At 43.3% G+C, this 19,817-nt stretch overlaps 1 protein-coding gene across 1 annotated transcript; it reads left to right on the top strand.

The window, feature by feature from the left end:
• Positions 1-243: 243 nt before the first annotated feature.
• LOC125945798 (uncharacterized) lies at positions 244-18,947 on the top strand. The gene is made up of 4 exons (XM_049668088.1): positions 244-760; positions 2,365-2,524; positions 3,214-3,366; positions 18,877-18,947. Exons 1-4 carry the CDS (start codon positions 614-616, stop codon positions 18,945-18,947), a joined length of 531 nt encoding a protein of 176 aa, XP_049524045.1. The 5' UTR covers positions 244-613.
• Positions 18,948-19,817: the final 870 nt, after the last annotated feature.

The raw sequence follows: 19,817 nt of genomic DNA, 5'->3' as shown, positions 1-19,817 counted from the left end.
ACTTATTGCAGGTCATAGAGGTTCTCGCCATATTAATATATGTGGCGAGTTCCTTTTTCTTTATCACCGCGTGGCAGCGCGCAGTTCAAAAATGGAGAAGCTGATGCGCATGCGCAGTATTGAGTTGGTTTACCCATAGACGCCTACACTGCGTGGCCGGACCGTGACAGTCAGTTCAATTATCCAAAGGTTCGAATAAATGAGGTACAAATTAACAAGCATTTACTGTATAACTTTTTGTGTTTATAGTGCAATGAGGCTATTTAAAGTGTTTTGGAAGTGTTATAATAGGAAAATGATACACGGGATGCTGCTCTGCACACTGAAAAAAGCTTTGATGCGGCCTTGAAAGCATTTGAATACCTATGAATTTCTGCCACCGAGACCTGTACAAATCCTGATATTTTACATTCACCAGAGTGCTCTGAAACAACCAATCAAATGTGCCCTAAATGTACCGCTTCTGCTATGAAGTAAATATTTTTGTGTTTCAGCGGTGCTGCTGCGGGTGCTGCGGGTGCAGCTGGAGGTGCGGCAGCAGAACAGGGACGTCTTGCATGAGCTCCAGCAGCTGAGGCATGAGGTACGGGTCGTGTCCGAGAGGCTGGATGAAATGGAGCCTCTCGACAGGACCCGTGCAGTGTCTCAGCCTGCCCTGTCGACGGTGCCTCCAGTTCTTCCTCGGCTACCTGCCAACAATATTGAAGAATTGGAGGCAGCAGAGGCAGCCGTGCAGGATGAGGCTGTGGCTGCCACCTTGGTTTGTACTGCCCTTTTATTTTTAATTATAAGGCTATGTGTAACATGTGGAAGTTCTGTGCATGTTTCATGAAACATGCTGTGGGTTTTATGTGAAGGAACTTTGCATCGCACACACAAAAGAGTTCATGGAAATAATTTGTTCCCTGCTGTATAGGTTCTAATGATATATTTCGACTGGACCTTAGTTTCTTTAACATGCATCTTAATCTAAGCATACACTAGTGTTCTTGCAATGAGGCCTCATCGAAATGTGACCATGAATGCCAGAATCAAATCTGTGACCTCGAGCTCAGCACCGCAACGCCAAAGCCACTGAGCTAGCATAGTGACTTGCTGAATCGTCGATTTCCAACAGCTCTCCGTAGAGATACATTCATGAAGAAAGAGTAAGTCGTTAAGGTAATAAAAATCTATTGCTGATACAAAGTGCAAACTGGCAGCTCTCTGTAGAAGGACACAATGCAGAGCACTTGTGCGTAAATTCTTTTTGTTGGACAAGTTCTAGATACATCGTGAATTATAAATAGCAGTGCAAACAAGTGGGACACAGTACAGGAAAAGGGGTGCAATGATCTTCTGTATATACTGTATTTACCTCATTTTAATCTAGTTTTATTTACCATGAATAAGAGGCCTATCATGTGGCTTTCTATTAGTGTATGAGGTTCATGGTATTGTTATTGAAATGCAGTCCACATTTTTCTGTTATTTTTTTAACTTACAATATGCTGATAAGCCTTCATTTGTAGTGAGCAGGAAAGTGGCGCACAGCCTTTGTTTTTGATGAGTTGGCTTGGTAAGTCTATCGACAGAATGATAACGGGCGCCAGGCAGCCATGATGTAGGCGTGTACTTAGGGGAAAAACGCTGTACAAATGTAAGAAGGTCTGTATGACAATGCAAACTTATTTTACCAACTTGATATTTTCAAAAGTGGTTGAAAAGGCCAAAATGTGAGCAGGTAACTGCAGTTCCCCTCATCCTGTAAAGCAGAATGATGGGCTGCTTTCACAGTTTGCGAAGCTGCAGGTGTAAACACTGCTGAGGGCTAGCTTTTGGTTACCACAAAACTAGGTCTTTAAAAACTGGTTGTCAGTCCCTTTAACACAAAATGTGAAGGTCTGAAAATATCGTGTCGGTATGCCTTTAAGCTGTTTTGTGCCACACGTGTGTAGATCCGACTTTTCTGCAGTCTAATGTCACATCTCTTAATTATGCATTGGCAATTTGCATACAAGTAGAATTGGTGCACTTACATTAATTTTAATGCTGGTGAAAGCTTGGAGAGGTAGTTACTATGAAACACAGTTACAGTGCTAAGGGTTACGAAACACAAACATGAAATGCACAGAACAGACGAAGATCTGATGCACTTCGTGTTTGTGTTTCTTCCACAACACCGTTCCAGGTGTTGTGGAGCACATTTACAATTAAAGAGCATTGCGTCACAAACCTCTTGCAGCAAAAAAAGTCTTGCTTTGCACTTGGCTAAAAATTCACTTCTCTTGGCAATAAATTATATTCTAGTAGTATTGGGTAGATTTTTCAACTTGAAAACGTTGTCACGTACCATGCTCATTACCACATTTTTGTCTTTTGCAGCGCAAGCACCTCCTGCAAATAGGAGGGAAGTCGCTGCGCGAGGTGGCATCGAATGCCATGAAGGCTGTAATGGCACACCCCGTCCAAGTGCTTTACAGCCTTCATGGCAGGAAGGGGAAGAGGGCTTTCATAAATCTGAAGTTATGCCGGATAGTCACAGGTAAGGCCTCCTTAGTCATCCTTTTGCATTTGCAAGTATTGTGTATACAGCTGAACTCCTCTACAGCGAAATGGCTTGCCAAAATCCTGTCTTTCATATAAATTGTTAACTTCTACAACGAAGAAATTTAGGTGTCCCTGTTGGCTGATTTCATTTTTTACTATGAAAGCCACACTCGGCCACCAGTGCCCTTGAACGCGTTGCGAAGGTGTGCTCTGCACTAGTGCCAATGGCAGTGTAGGTGAATTGCTTGACGAGCATGCCGATGAATTGCATCACACCAGGCAGCTTACACGTTTAGCATCAGCGGGTGAGATAGTTGAATATGTCTCGGTTGGTAAAGACATGGTGTGGTCATCACTGATGATAACGCTATGTTAGGGTGGAAAAACAGGAATGTCAACGAAGGCAACAGGGATGAAGATTCTGTAAATGGATCAAGAATTTTCATGGCGGAGAAGGCGATAGCAGTATTTGATTCCCCACAGCATTACTTTGCGTATTCTGCATTTCGTTGCTGAGCATGCTGTGAACCTCGATTCAATATGGTTGGCTGCGGTTGCAAATTATGTCAGATGAACTGTGTGTAAAGACTATGTTAAGGTTTTCTTTTGTTGAATGTGTTTGCCTGCTCTATTGTGCGTGCATGTTGAATGTACTAATTGTGGTCTTTGTATGTTTGTGTGCAGATGTCATCTGTGCAAAAGGGGGGGCCGACCTGACAGAAGCTCAGGGCTTCATTAAGAGGTGGTTGCCAGGGTCTGTGGACAGGGGTGGTGGCAGGAAGAGGCGTTTTGCAGAAACGTTAGCAGCAGAGCAGCCCGATGATCCCTGCCTTCGGGGCAGGGATCATTGCCTGCCCACTGCTGCCCTCTCCCTGCCCCACCATTGGCCTCAGGGCCCTGGCCAGTCCACCGTTGGCCCCTCCTGTCCGGCTGCCCATGCTCCTTCCCCTGCTGCAGCCCCTCCTCCTGCCGCTCCTCCTGCCCCTGCTCCTGCCGCTCCTCCTGCCCCTGCTCCTGCTCCTGCCGCTCCTCCTGCCCTTGCTCCCCCTGCCCCTGTATGCATCAATTGAGGCATTGCCTAAAATAGGCAAAATAAATTATATTTTCGTTTATGCTTTGTGTGTTTCCTTCCTGCCCTTTTTTACATCACGTTTCCTTAGCTACTAATTTTATAGGCAGTAAGCCAGCATACAAGCAACAAAATGGCTGAGTACAGGCTATGCTTGCAACACACTGGATAGAAAATGGCTGAGCACTGGATATGCTGGAAACGCGTTGGATAGAAAATGGCTGAGCACTGGATATGCTGGAAACGCGTTGGATACAGAATGGTTGAGCACTGGGATATGCTGGAAACGCGTTGGATAGAAAATGGCTGAGCACTGGATATGCTGGAAACGCGTTGGATAGAAAATGGCTGAGCACTGGATATGCTGGAAACGCGTTGGATACAGAATGGTTGAGCACTGGATTCTTGAAATACAAAGTGGCTGAACACTGGCTCTATGCTCGAACTACATTGGATTCTACAATGGCAAACTGTTAGGCCAATCTTGGCTCGAACAGTGGGTGAACCTTGGATCGGGTTGCACTTTGCCATGATGCCAGGATTGGGCCAAAGTTCGTACCAATTTCTGCGAGCATTGGACCATGCTTGGCCCAGTGCTGTTGTGCTGCCTGGGCACTGTTGATTGCTAGTGCGGGCGAAGAGCAATGAGACCGTGAGCGATGAGTTCCAAACAAAGACTAAACTTTTTTATTCTCTCACGAGACAACAGACTTGCCTTTCAGGTGCATAACAGGTTGTTCAAGAGTGGCGCTATAAACTAGCCATTTAAACGTGTGCCAGTTATAGCGTCGCGCGCATGTCGCAGATGACTACAACACAAATGACCAGCGCTGTCATTAGGAATGTGAACATGCGAGCACCGAAAACATACTCGCCGTTGATTTGAGGACTGACGACTTAACAAGAACCACAACGCAGAATGGAAAGCATAAGCGTCAGCGCCCATCTTTCAAAAAGATTCATTCTTTTATTGAACACGCCAATACCATGCTGTGCCCCGACTGTTTTCAAAGCCGTGAACTGCGCTGTCTGACAGGGTGCCTATTCGCCATCTGTCCCATAGTTGCGCTTCTGCTGCGACATGTGTCGCGATGCTCGCCGGCAAGCTCCACTGTCAGGACTGTATACTTACAATTATTTTCAGCAATTGGGGCACACTTAGCTATAACGTTCATGTTTAGTGCACTAGTGAGTATTTACCCTAGGTATCTTTACAACAAATCAAGTGTCTGTGCTATGCATTTAGCTGAAAACTTTCTATTTTTTTTAACTGATTCTGAACAGTATCCACAATTGTCCAGCAGGTCACTTCCTTCGGCCTCCTCAGCCGTTCCTATCTTCCAAGCTGAAGTAGCCTGTATCAAGCTGAGCCATCATTCTTTTGACCAGATGTATAAAACGGACAATTAACTCGGAGAAAGCATAGGGTAAATTAATTGTGATTATTTGGAATTTATAAATAATATGAAATGGGGAAATGAAAGTGGACGAAAACACAACTTCCTGTAGGTGGGAGCTGAATCCACATCTTTAGGCATGGGGTGCTTTACCGATTCAACTACTGTGGCCCTCGCCCTCCCATCCACTTTAAGTATGTGTGTGTGTGTGTAGAATAGCAGCCCTGGGAGTTAGCCAGTACCACTCACAGCCATGGCAGTAGACGTAGAAGATTATTTTAACTGCAGGTGTCATGTAATACATGAGCAGGCAACTGCTCGAGGGCCCCGACTTCAGCTGCCTTGATGCCCTAAAATAGCATACAATGGTTTATTGGCCATTTGCCTTGTTAGGGGTAATCATGTGATTTCATCAAATGAACAGGCATTTAAAAGTCAGTTTCACTCAATTTTTCATGCATGCTGTGACCAAACCCGTTCTTTGAAAGGTGAAGAGCAGCTTGACTAGGACTCGCCAATCGGACGTAAAAGGAACATACATCACTAGGCCTGAGTTTGTGCCATGTGTGCACAGAATTAGCCACAAATTGAAGAACTTGGCTGCTAGATATGGCGTTCCAGTGATTTCTCCCACACCCAACAGATTAGCCTCATTGTGTCAAGTACTGAGAGACAAGGATGCATGAAGAACCATGCCAAGCACTTTGTGTGTTGTGCTGTGGGGGTTACCTACGTGATACTTTTCAACTGTGGCAAGTCCTATGTGTGTCAGAGGGACTAGTGTTTGAAAGGCCATATTAGGGGAGCCCTCAAACAAATCAAATTAATTTGATGGTGCGGGTCTTAGCACACTTTGCAAGGCCTGCTAATGTGAACCGTGCTTCTTGTGTGTTATGATCTTGGGCAGTGCGTGAGCTCATGGAGGCATATTTTATCAGAACGATACTACACGTGTTAGTAATACTTTAATTACCTTATATTTCACAGAGGTACACTTGTTTGAGGTCAACTTGTAGCATTAGTAAATAAACCAGCACTGTCACAATATCAGTGTCCTGCATGTGCACAAAATTTGCTCCCTATGTTCCATTCTTTGAATCAACAAATCAGTTGGTAGTTGACACTTTGTATGTGTCCTTCCTTTGTATGTTTGTGTTTGTGCCCCAAGACAATGTGTAACATTTCTGATATTGTGAGCAGTAGGGTACGGTGCCCCTTTCCATGCTAGTCAAAAGAAGAGAGAACAATAAGGGCATCCATCGAGTTCAATTCTTTATTAGTTACAACCGCATGAAAAGAAAATGGACAATGAAGCCAGATAGCATAGGAGAAAGTAATTGTGTTTAATTTTAATGTATAAATAAAAAGTCGCAGTTTCACTTGAAAGGCGAAGCATCAATTGCGATAGCAAATTTGTAGAGAGCTATACGGAGTAATGATATTAGCTTTATCAGCTGTATAATCTTGGACATGCAGCAGCACCGGCAACGCGCAGAACTGTTGTCGACGCCGTCGGCGTTTTGCCCGCGTTCGCTCAAAATGCCTGCGGCGTTGGTGACTGTTGCCGGAGCCTCTGATATAAATAGGCATTTGGTGCCGCAGCTAAACGTCGCCTCCATTCCCTCCCCTCCCCCCCTCCCCCACGACCTCTCGCGCGTCGAAAGAAGGCGCGTTTGCTCTACATATATGGTGATTGTAAAGGAGGAAAGAGACGCCTACTTCTGCAGCCCTTAAGGAAGCACGGCGCAGAACGCGCGTTTGTTCTCCGCCGTGCATTCACTCGCCGTGAAAGAGCGCGTCCTTCGCGCCCTTTCACTCGCACCTACAGCGTTCGGCGGCGCGCGGCGACGATTTCATCTCGATTGACGTCATACGGAACCTCACGGCGACGGCGACGGCGACGGCGACGGCGACGCCGACGGCAGAAATCTGCTTTTGAGTGTCCATATAATTGCTATCGCAATAATAAGTAAAATTGAAGTGCCGCAGCTTGGAGTCGGACCCACATCTTCCACATTGTGCGTGCATGTGCTTTACCATTAAGTTACCTTAGCAACCGTCCTGTCAACTTTTTTGCATATTTGCATATGTGTACAAGATTAGCCCTGGGAGTGTTAACCAGGACTGCTTACAGCCGTGTTGGCAAATGTGAAACATCCTTTTAACTGCAGGGATAACGCCATGACTGGTTGCCATGGTCCAGTGAAGTCTCGGCAGCTTGGTTCCAAAAACTGACAAAATGTCTTCAGCACATTCCGCTGGGCGACCTTATTGCTACGTGGCTTTCCTCCATGTTCCAACTATCCCCTTAATCTTTTCCGGGACTTCGTGGTCCCCAGCGATCAGTCTATTTTGAGGTCAATGGTCCACAGTGATAGGTCCCTTACTTAAAAGGTACATAATAGCTAGGTTCCTTAATTTTCCTGTTTTCTTGCCTTGCATGCGTTTGTGCCTGTTGCAAAAAAAGGTAACATCTCTCGCCTATCATCATGGTTCTCATTAGAGTTCCATTAAAGGAGGAAGATTGGGGTAGCCATAGCATCTGTCTCGGTTCCTTACATTTGGTGCCGCAATACCCAGGACTCCTACTGCAGCTGAAGGCGTCATCTTCAGGTTCGTGAGTTGGGAGCACCTTCTGCTTGCTTCAGCTCCTCTCTGACCTTGGCCTTCAGCATGACGAGCTCGCAAGGCTGGGATGCCCCCGCAGATGAATGACACAACCTGTCGGCCCAGCCCTCAGAGGAGCTGATGCCCTGCCTATTGATGTGAAGGACAACGGCAATGACAACTTCGAAGCTTGCAAGACTTGGGCGATGAATTCCTTCATTGACATCCATCCTGTTGGCCTAGCCCTCAAAGTGAACAGCACGTATAATGCCGACGTATCTTGCCATCACAATGATGACTGCTCCATGGCTCACAAGGCAGGGATAGTGAGTCTCATCCGAAGACTGATCGTGTAGGCCTAGCCCTTGAAATCACCATCTGTGTGCCTGCTGATATTCTAGGCCTTCAGCCTGACGGCCACTCCAAGGTTTGTAAGGCTGGAACGCTGCGCTGAGGTGTTCCCATCTGAATTTCGGAAGCTTTGCCCTTCGAGCAGCCAGTGCTGTCACAGCAGTATTAAAGATAGAGGAACCATGACGATTACTGATTTTTACAAATGAACTATGTAGCATCCTTGGCTGTGGACTCACGGGTGCTCTAGGAACAGAGAAGACTGAAATGCAGGACATTGAGCATCTGAGAGTTATGCGAATGTTCTTGCATGCTGACATCAAAGAAGTCACGAAGAAAAGTGATAAAAAACTTTCATCTATGTCACTAATTGTTGGTAAGTTTAACTGAGTTTGCTTACATATGGAATTGATGCGACAGGAGTTGAACGAACTAGACCACCAGATTGATAACACTATTTATTTAGTCAACTAGAGTGACGTAGAGGCTTGTGAATACCTTGAATAGAACATCTGCTGCACTTAAGCGAAGCTGGAGGTTCGATTGGCCAAATTAGACAAGAAACCACTGTATATATGTGCTATGCCAACAGAGGCTTTAATAAGTAGGTCACTGAGCTGGGTTTATTCACATGATGAGTGGATACCGATTGATAATGACGAAGCTAAGAAACTCGGTCTAAAAAACGCTGCAAGAAATTCTTACTTGAGTAGTGATATTGTCACAGCAAACAGATGCATGGCAGAGGCAACAGTCCTAGCTCCAAAAGCCCCGAAATCCAGAGACAAATCTGAATAATTGCGCTACAAGAGCCCTTTTACAATGTGGAATTCTGTTCTCTGTCAGTTGGTCTGCTGTGCTGTGTCGGACAGTGGGTGCTGTCTCTGCCCTGAAGACACCCACAGCTGTCCTTTAACTGGGACTGATAATCCATCTATCGGACACCACTGCTAAAGAGGTGTTACACATGTGTCACGAAGACAAAAAAGCGAAATGAAGGAGGAAAAAATGAAGTCTGTGGAAAAACGAGACAAGGATTGTTTGAGATAAGGTGCAGCATTCAGGATCAGCCACCAGAAGCAGAACGATAATGTCAAAGGAGAGGTTGCATTTTAGTGTGCGATCAAATGGACAGACATCATACCGAATGCGTCAAGAAGGGCACAAGGATGAAGCGAATTCACTTGGCAGCTTGGAAAGACAGAATCATGCACTCGAATGCAGAAATATTGCAGGAAATAACTCAAACCCCCTGAATGCAACTCGAATCAACTCCCCCTCCTAATCGCCTTATCACCCTCCTTGGGATCCCTGCACACAGCGAACACCCAGGCAACATGGCCGCTCACACCCAGGCCCGAGCACTCGTCAACTGGGCTGAGAGCGACCCGCCTTCGTCTCGAAGTGCCAGAGATCGACTCCTCAGCTACCATGACCTCACCCTTCTTTACAGAAATTCCCGCCTAATCTACCCCCCACCGCATAAATATTTTCCCAGAAGTGACCAGGCTTTGTGGCGCAGACTTCAGACGGCCACAGTTACGACCCCTTCCCTTCTGTCCATTATTACGCACGGTGAAACCTCTCCTCACTGCCACTTGTGTCCTAGCACCAGAGCCGACTTTGAACACGTCTTTCTAAATTGCCCGAACAAGCCCAAGCCCCCGTGGCGAGGGTCAGAACACCAGGAGCGATGGGAGGCAGCTCTGCGCAGCTCGCAACCGGAGTTACAGCTTCGGAAACTGGGCTGGGCCAGAGGCGTTGCCGAAGCACAAATGTGCCCGGCCATCTAGAGCGGCCCGAGGGCCCATTGTTGTCCTGCTTCCTTTTCTCCCCTCCCCCCCTCTCACATGATTCTCTCGTGAATCAATAAAGTAAAGACAGATTCGATGCTGCTTCAAGATTCAACAACTCCTCTGCCATTTACAGCTATGTAAGCTAATATTTGCACCGAGAAAATGTTACTTAACTCCCTCAGATTTTTCAAATAAAGTACTTTACCAAAAAAACTGTGTCCCGGGGCTATCCCTCTTCTACTTTTCTTTGGCATTTACAACACTTCCTCAGACTATACATGCATATTCAAAGCACCCAATACATTTCAGGCAGGGCAGTTCCTATTAACGAGGTACTGGCATGATTTTTTGAACTATTCTTTTTTTTGTGAAAGCTCTAGAAGAAATTACAAGCCTTACAAGTAATTACAAGTAATCTAATATAATAGCTTTTCTGGAGCCGGTTTCGGTTTTGTTTTCTAGAAGGACACTGTGTCGTGATGTCATGACACAGTATGTGGTAACATGGGAGCAGGACATTCCGATGTTTTGACATGCTCTCAGGGCCTCCAGCTAGCTCGGTCGACTCGTGTGCTGCTACTCGTGAAGGCCAATGTAACAGTATAGGAGGTGACCGAATGAGCTGGAGTGAGTGTTGTAACATCGCAATGTGCTGCTCCCACGTGACCATATACTGTGTCGTGACATCAGGAGATAGTATCCTCCTGGAAGACGAAACTGGCTCTAGAAAAGCTATTACATTATTTATGGCGTTCTGAGGCTTTTCCCCTCTAAAGATGGGGTGAAGTCAAAGCAGTGAACACAGTGCTGTCTGTCTTCTCTCCACCCATCTTCAGCACTGTTCGATTCCCTTTTAAACATGCACTAACTAGCCCAGTTCAGCACGCTCGTGCAGTATGTGCTACCTAGCGCCTTTTTAACCCCTTCCATGCCACGCTATTGCCCCAAATTCTGACCTTCGATGGGGGTGAAATGCAAAAACACCAGTGTACTGCACATTTGGTGCACATTAAAGAAACCCAGGTGGTCAAAATTAACCCAGAGTACCTTACTTTGGTGTGCCTCGTAATTATAACCTGGTTTTGGCACGTAAAACCCCAGAATGTTTTTTTATTCTGACCAAAAGGGTGACCAAAATATTTTTAGAACCCCAGTTGCCAACATGTTTTACCTTCTCGGAAAGAATTTGCTTCTTCTTCCGCTGTCTCATGGATTATGCGTTGCCAACAATCAAAAGCCTGATTAAGCACTGAGACAAATCTTGGCTTATCCATGGCATTGCTAGAAAATGCAAGGTACTGCTTATAAGCTGAGCTCGTCTTTGGCCTTTTTTACCAAAAAGCTATGGATGAACTCAGCTCGTTGAAGGCATGGAAAGGGTTAAAAACCCCACACAAAGTGTACAAGGATTTCATTTCAGAATTAAGTAGGAGAACACAAGCTGCACGTCTGGTAAGTATTGTTTGTACAATTGAAGGAAAACCAAGTCTACGAATCTTGCTAGAAAGCATCCCTGAAATAATGCATGCCAGCAATTCCAAAACTAGACAGCAAGGATAAAATTCTAAGAATGCAAGGCATGCAGTGAAAAATTTTGGGTAGCTTTTGCAAAGAAACAATGAATAATTTAGTACAATATAATAAAAAAGCCTTTGGTAGACTAGTTCATTTAATAATTGAAATCGACGCAAAGTCACATGCTTAGACAAAATACTGTTAAGAGTTTAGGTCATAGCTTTCAATGAAATGCAATAATGACCAAGTCTTAACACACCCACCTGCATGTTTTATCTTTAATGCTTGAAGGTGCCAGTTGCAGATTAAGAATAAAGTGTGTAGGACATGCCCACACATCATTAACAATGGCAAGTGACATAGTTGAAATTTCTGGCTCCTGTTCAGACCATCAAACAAATATGAACCAGGTTCTCTCTAGAATGACTCCTTTATCATCAGGTTCATAATGTTACCCTTTTTTATACATCTACATTTATAAAAAGGAGTTGCAGACTGGCTTAGCACAAATCAGGTAGCAATGTGTTCTTGATAAATTTATTAGCTTACAAGCATCAACACTGGCCTATTAATTTCCACAATTCTGTTCATTAAGTACTACTTCGAACACATAATAAGGAAAGGGCACTCATATTAACATGGTTCTCTGAAATTTCAGGCAACCAGAAGGGCTCCATGATGTAATGTATTTAGTCATATTAGTATGTTTAGAAGACGGGTTCAGTTATAAATATACACTAAAAGCAACACATTTTTATTAGTGAGCATGGTTCTTTCTTTTTTTGTCTTTTTCAACTTGGAAGGAGAGAAATGAGTGCAAGATGATGGTCGTTGATACATTTATCTTGCCACAACATACTGATTATTACAAATAGAGTTGCCATGAACCCTTGAAACGGAATAACTTCTTAAAGTGAACATTAACAAAGCTGCCATAAGTTTTCAAGTCTGTTCAAATGCATATATTTAAAAAACCACAAGCTCAAAATATCAAAACGTACCACAAACTAATTTAGCCGTCATATATATCTTTCATAGGTGCTAGCGTGGCTGAGTTAGTCATCAGAAATGATCTTACAAAAGAACCTTTGTTGTAGAAAAAAAGGAAGGGTTTGAGTTCATGACTTCATTTATGAGCCAGGTGTTCCATGTACTATACTGCAGCAGTTTCATTCTCTTCTTTCCAATGCAGGCACAATCCAATAATAATTGTAACCCAGTGTATTTGACCATATTTTAATGTTTCACCAATTCAAATGTTGAACTCTCTCGTTGAGCACTTAAATATGAAATGAAAGTATGAAGGGAGTACTAAAAGTGAAATATCTTCATGTGGCTAGTTTCGTCAGTCTCTGCAGTCATCCTTAGTTCACTATAACTGCTATTGTCTTAAATATTAGATGCTGTGTAATATCGGGAGATGTTGTACAAGTAAACACCATCAAAAGATAGGTGAATTTTGCACATAACAAATCTTAGAACAGTTACTTATCGACAAAAAGCTCATAAAATTGACATAGTGCTTAAAAATCCTCAGTATGTTAAAGTGAGCAAAGGCTTTGTGAGTGTAAACGCTGTCCATCAAGGCAGATGTGTTTTCAGGTAACATTATATCATAGTATAAATACAAAAGGCAAGTGGAGCAGTAGAACCTCCAGATTATATTTGTTCATGGCCAGGACATCACGGGCAACAATTATGACATACTTTCAGCTATCCACAGAGGTGACAGGGCAAGCCTTACCTTAGAAGGTTTTCCTAAAGGGCTGCCACAATAGGTTGATGTCTACTTGCATGCAGTGGTTCATTTCCAGTTCTGTTAGTTTTTTTTTTTTTAATCTGCTTGGGAGACCCTTTAGCACACCCCTTTTACTATCCCAAGCTAATCCATGCCTTCAAACACCTATCATTCCTCTACCTATATCCTTCATTTTACTTTTACGTACCAGCTTATCCTCTCGACCCTTGGGAGTGATGAGCTATGTGGAAATCAGTTGTTGGCCTAATGAAGGCAAGTCCCTTTGCCCAAACGTTGACTCCAGGCAAAGGCTTATCTTGTTCAGTCACTGTCAATCACTTAATTGTGCGATGTTGTATTTCGTTAAAGTATTGTATTGATTTAAAAAATTACAAAATTGTTAAAGGGATGCATTTACAAGTCTTTCTATGTTTGTAATAACTTGCTCTACACAAAATCTTGTACAGTAAGGTCTAATTTAAAACCACAATTAATTTATGGCTAAGTGGTATAATACCTTAGTTGGCCAGGCCATATTACCTGACCAATTGTGCTGACCGAATAGCTATATCACGTACTGGCAGAGCCATAAGTAGAATGGGTATCTCAGAGTCGTTAAAATGAGTATAAAAGAAAACATTTCGCCAATTACATTGGTTGATTCTCAACTAAGAATAAGTTATTCCGACAGGGCTGCCTTTGTGGGCTCGCTGGGTTGGAAAAGCGGACATGCATGAATCATGATCATCATCATCATCTATGTCCACTGCAAGATGTAGGCCTCTCCCTGGGATCTCCAATTACCCCTGTCTTGCGCTGATTCCAAGTTGCGCCTGCAAATTTCCTAACTTCATCACCCCACCTAGTTTTCTGCCATCCTCGACTGCGCTTCCCTACTCTTGGTATCCATTCTGTAACTCTAATGGTCCACCGGTTATCCATCCTACTCATTACATGACCTGCCCAGTTTCATTTTTCCCGCTTAATGACAACTAGAATATCGGCTATTCCCGTTTGTTCTCTGATCCACACCGCTCTAGCTCTCCCGGTCTCTTAACATTAGGCCTAACATTTTTCGTTCCATATGCATGAATCACTCGTTTGTATTGAGTCACTGTTTCATGCTGCAAATAAATAAATCGTCAATTTCATATTACAAAAGGGCAAACTATGAAGGTTTCAATTACAGCTAGGCAAAGAACTATAAACTGATCGACAACTCTGAGCATACCGAAAACATATAGAACATGCAAAAGAACACTGACATGATCGCGCAAAAAGACAGCAGAGTAGTTCTTGACTGCCACCTTTATTTCCTATACTAGCGAATGTGCCTTAAGTGTCGGACACGTAAAATGGGCAGCGAAAATTACAACAGCTCCTGTATTTCACGGCCGGTGTAAACACCTCGTTAAAAGGGTAGATGTTTAGTGCGGTAAAGACATTCCTATATAGTGCATTTTTAATGTTTGGCTCTGCGCTATCAAAGAACTGTGGCACAGAGATATCGTGAAGCTATTACACAATCGGCTATATTTATGCAGCCTTCGCTCCGAACAAGAACATAACCAAAAAGCAGTTCCTGCCTTTTTCACATATAACCGAAGCCACATTCAAAATGCATGTTTATCGCGCATTTTGAACACAGTAAAGCCAATTTGTAGGCAACAATTATGCATTACAGCAAATAGCTGGGCTTATTAGTCGGTTTTATTGTTGTCTGCGAGTGGGTGTGTAAAAACGCCTGGGTGTGTAAAGAGGGCGCGAACAGAGGGCAATCATGAGGACGAAACAACGTACGGCTTAAAACACCACAACCGCGCAAGAAACACCTCTCAATGAATGCCGGTACACTTATTAGATGGCTCAGTGCTCGTACTATGACCGGAGACCACGTCTACGCGCGTTTGTAATGAAGGAACTCTTACTATAGGCCCCGTGACAGTTGAACAGTGCGCCCTTTCAATTTGGTATGCTTCACTGCACGTCAAATATGCTTCACCGCAACATGTCTGCATTGCGGGGAAGCTAATTAATGAAAATTTGTCGACCATTCTGAAACGCGTACAAAAGACCCTTGCCCACGTGTGGATGTCTATGAGCTATGACTACGGTTGACTGTCGATGGCTGTGACATATTTGACATTTAGCTCCACTCCCTCTCTCTCGAGAGAGAAAGTTTAATTGCATCTGGAGAAGTCCCAGCCACAGACTTTGCAAATTTGCTGCTGAATCTGAGATGGCAAGGAAGTGAAAAAAAGAAACAGAACACCAACATACACATACACGCGAGCGAAATGCACTACCACAAAAGTTGTTTTGTCATTCCTTTGTGGCAGGCATATTGTCACGTAGTAGTGACGATGAAGCAAACAGTCGTAAAACTGGGAATGACGAAACTGATTCTTTATTGGGCGAACCTGTGCCCACAAAAGCAAGTTACACTTGAAGCACAACGATAGCGGCGAACACAGTCGGCGATCGTCGAAATCTGATCAGCGGCGAAACGCGTCGGCTTTTATACCTGAGTCATCGAAGGTTCCAGATTAATCCCAGATGCCCGCGTGTCTTCCAGAAAGTTCTAGACAATTCGCGTCGCTCATACAATCAGATTACATGGGCGTCGGTGACCACAGACGACGGATAGAAGCATTGATAACGTCCGAGAAGCTTCCAATGCAGGCGCGTCCTGCGCCGAGCGATAACGTTTAACATTTGTCAGCCAATGTTGAAAGCGGCCACCGGTGAAAGATAAACATGTGTACGTGTCAATATGGTCCGAGAACACGTCTTTTTTAATTGCAACACAATTCTTGTGTTGTGTGGCTGCTGAATTTCCAAGGACAGGTCTCCCTATTACGAATCATCTGCAAATACAAATAAATGGTCTTTGTTCTGGTAAATATAACACGGGGATACATATATGGCATGCTGAACAAATAAGTAATGTGTTGTGTGGCTACTGCATTTCCAAGGACAGGCCTCTCTATTACAAAGCATCTGCAAATACAACTAAATGGTCTTTGTTCTGGGGATACATATATGGCAATACAACAGGGGGATACATATATGGCATGCTGAACAAATAATTCTAAATAAAACCCTCTTGAGCGCACGACCATTAACGAGACATTTAGCATGTTGAAAAGTGTGTTTTACTGCAATATCTATGAGGTTTTGCTTTCAGTGAAATCACAAGAATTGAAGCACCACTGATTTAGTTGTCACTGTCGTTGTTGTGGCCCGATCAAAGCTAAATTCCAAATGTTGCATATGACCACACCTACAAGGACAGAACTTGCCGCCCTTCATGACACTATTGAATATATTTAACGGAAACCCCCCATGTAAATGGACAGAGTTTAGTCATTCCAAAACAGCTGTTGAAAGCCTGCAAGGTGGCACTGCACCATGGGAATTATGAACAGTTTATTTCAAACATACCAGAAATCTAGGATCACAATAATTGGAAAAGGATGTGATCTTATTATCTAGTGGTCATTGCAGCGTTTTTGGCAAGCATCTTACTGATGAAGCTGCCATATCATCCCCCACGATCCCGCTATATAGAATGGACACAGTCAGAGAACTTCAATGAATTGCTAATGACATCATGCTGGCTTTTTGGAAGACTGCAGAGTATTTAACCATCATTTGTGCAGGCTTGATCTATCACTGCAGCTGCAATTACGATGTCAAACCTCTCCTGGAGTGACAATACACTGCTGTGCCGCCTACGACTCGGTGTAGCCTTCACAAATTCACAGTCCTTTATTAAACGTGACCACTGTAACCACGAAAAGACCATCCAGCAGCTCTTCTGCTAGCGCACCCGCCCACTCTGACGTCCAGTGTCAGCCCTTCTGGAGTGTACCCAGCCAACTGTACAGTTCACCTTTTACAGAGGCTAAGATTCTGAGTGCTTGGCCATATCAACCAAGAAAGCTATACATGCTCTAATGACTCTAAAATAAACAAATTTGAAAAGACACTTATAGACACCCTCTGTCTTCTATCCGAGTGAACTCTCGTCTGCCTCCTTTTTTTCTTTTAACCCCTCATACTCTCTCCCCCGTGCAATGCAGCCAACTGGAGGTCTGTCTGGTTAACCTCTCTAGCTTTTCTTGTTTCTTTCTCTCTTTCTCAAACATAAAAGCCCATGCAGGAAAACTCAATACCACACAAAATATAGTCGGCCATACCTGTTGAAACTAAGATATAACCTGCTTAAACCATTGCAGGCATGTAAATACGCCTAAGATACAAGGACGAAAGACAGGACAAGACACACATGGTGCACTCGCTATGTGTGTCTTGTCCTTTCTTTTGTCCTTGTATCTTAGGCGCATTTACATGCCTGCAAATGAACCAAGTCACCCAACTAGCTACATTGTTTACTTAAACTCATTGAATTAATCTTTTGGTTATTGTATACTCAGGAGTTCGTACGATGATTAGCCAGATTATTCTCTTGCAGAACTCCATCCGACCAAACGCCAGAGAAAGGAGTGATGCTGATATAGACACACAAGTTTTGTTGACACTGGAATATGGTATCTAGGCAAACTGCTGCAAACGTTGTAAAACGGCATGCATTGAAGCTGGTGAGCAACCGGAAGTGCATGACCTGCACATTCTCTGCCAATTATTTGCTTTGTAAAACATCTGTAACCAAGATTAAGAAAGGACTGCAGGCATCTGGACCACGTTCTTGCTAAGTTCGTAGCACCCGCAACTGCTATTACTTCGGAGAACAAAAGAAAGCAACCATTGTGCCACCTGAAGCAGTATTCTCACTTGTTGCCTAATCAAGGAAGGAAAAAAAAAAGAGGGCAGAATGCTGCCTTCCAAGCTTAATTCCAAGCAATGTAAAAACAACCTTGGAAATCAAATCAACTGCATCATTCTGGGCAGAAATACGAGAACTAAAAGTATAGATCACGTGCAAGAGTTCAGAACTCTCTACGCATTGGCCCTGCACATATTAGCATTATATTATTGCTACAACTGAAGGAAGCTATGCCAAAAAAAGAGCAGCAAGACTTGGAGCTGAAAAACTACATGCCACAATCGGAACAAATAGTTACCCTTACTGATATATCGTCCTTTAAGACAGAATTGCTTCTGTATCTTGATCGAATTGACACGAAGCAACCCTAACCTCGTAAATGTGCACGAAGTCGATATTTTATATTGTATACCCCTTGATTGTAAGATCACATCTCTTGTGCTTTCCTGTTTTGATTTGTAAACGCTTCATTTTTATAGTTTTTTTCAGTATTTTGCTGTTTTCATTTGTATTTGCAACTTCGTTGTACATTATGATTGTATAAAAATTCCCCCCCCCCACCCTCTGGGCCTTTAGGGTATTGAAATAAATAAATAAATAAATAATGACATCAGCTTTTGCCGTGACTGGCAGGAATTATATGTGAATATGTACAAGCGTCAATGACCAGCAAATTAAACTCCACCAAGAAGGAAATGGACTAAACGAGACATCTGCTTCAGCTTTAACAAAGTGTTATCAGGCATTTCTGCTTTCATGGCTTGCGCAATAAAATATGATTGCATAAGTAATACAATTTTGATTATGCTGCGATGTGCTTTTTATTGTGTATATTTGCATGCGTATGTTAGTACGTGATTTTTAGGTCATTTTATAGGTGCAACAACGCATTAAATTTTTTGTTATAGTTAGTATCAAAAGATTTGAATAATGCGGGTTGTTACTCTTGTCATGTTTTTATGCCAAACCAGTGGCCCAAGTTTTATATTACCTAGCTTATGCCACTAGACATGTGGTTGTGTTCGTGATGCCATCGTGGTCGTTGCACTGTCATCCAAATCTCACACTATCTGCGCTCAAACCAGGTGGCTCACATGAAAAGATCCGGGTGTCCCAGCAGCAGCATACCCACCGGTTGTTGGTCGCCTCCATATGACCAGCGATTCAAAAGCAAGTTTCACACGAGTGTTGATTTCGAAAAACCCGATAGCAATGCTCCACCTTTGCATAGCCTGCAAAGTAGCCTGCAGAGTAGCCTGCATAGCCTGCAAAGTACCTTGCATAACATCAATTTCCATGCTGCATGGGATTTACACAATTTTATCTCATAATTTTCATGTAGAGCCTTTTGGACCTCTATGTGGGGAATAATGAAATGACTTTTTATGTCCAGCTCCTCTTAAATACATGTAATTTGACAGCTTGCATGCTGAGATGTAAATTCTTAAGTGTAAAACTAGCGTCGAGAAAGCCAGCACCATAAAAAAATACTGGGCTGGACAAATAAGTTTTCAAAAATTTCTGTTGCCTTCTTGAACACAGTTCCTGTAACAAGTTTGTGTGAAAGGACATTTCCAAAGCTAGCATATGTACAGACCCGTCCTAGAAGCCTTATCTCACAAGAATGGCTTAGCTGGCTGATGGTGCCTTTGGTGGAGCACTGAATTGTAGTTACATCAGTTTTGATGATATTATACAAATAACACTAGGGCATGCAGACTTATGCTGCAGGTTTCTTTTCTGCCATGCAACACCAAGAAAGAAATCGAGTAAATGCAACGTAATCTGCATTGTATCATAGCTGTATTGTGTGTGCCACATTACCAGAGTATCCTGCCGACTTTTAATTCATCTTTCCAGTGCAAAATGCCTTTAAAAAGCCATATCTTTACATTGTGTTGATATGTGTAGGTATGCCTTTTCACCTTCATGTCAGCTCAGCTCTGTCAACAGCAGATGCACTATAGCTCTTGCTGCCTACTTTGCATTTTGCAACTGAAAAAAAGAAAAGAAACATAGGTCTTGA

Source organism: Dermacentor silvarum, chromosome 5 (assembly GCF_013339745.2).
Source record: "Dermacentor silvarum isolate Dsil-2018 chromosome 5, BIME_Dsil_1.4, whole genome shotgun sequence".
Classification (NCBI taxonomy): Eukaryota; Metazoa; Arthropoda; class Arachnida; order Ixodida; family Ixodidae; genus Dermacentor; species Dermacentor silvarum.
This window is presented reverse-complemented; position numbering and strand designations above follow the sequence as displayed.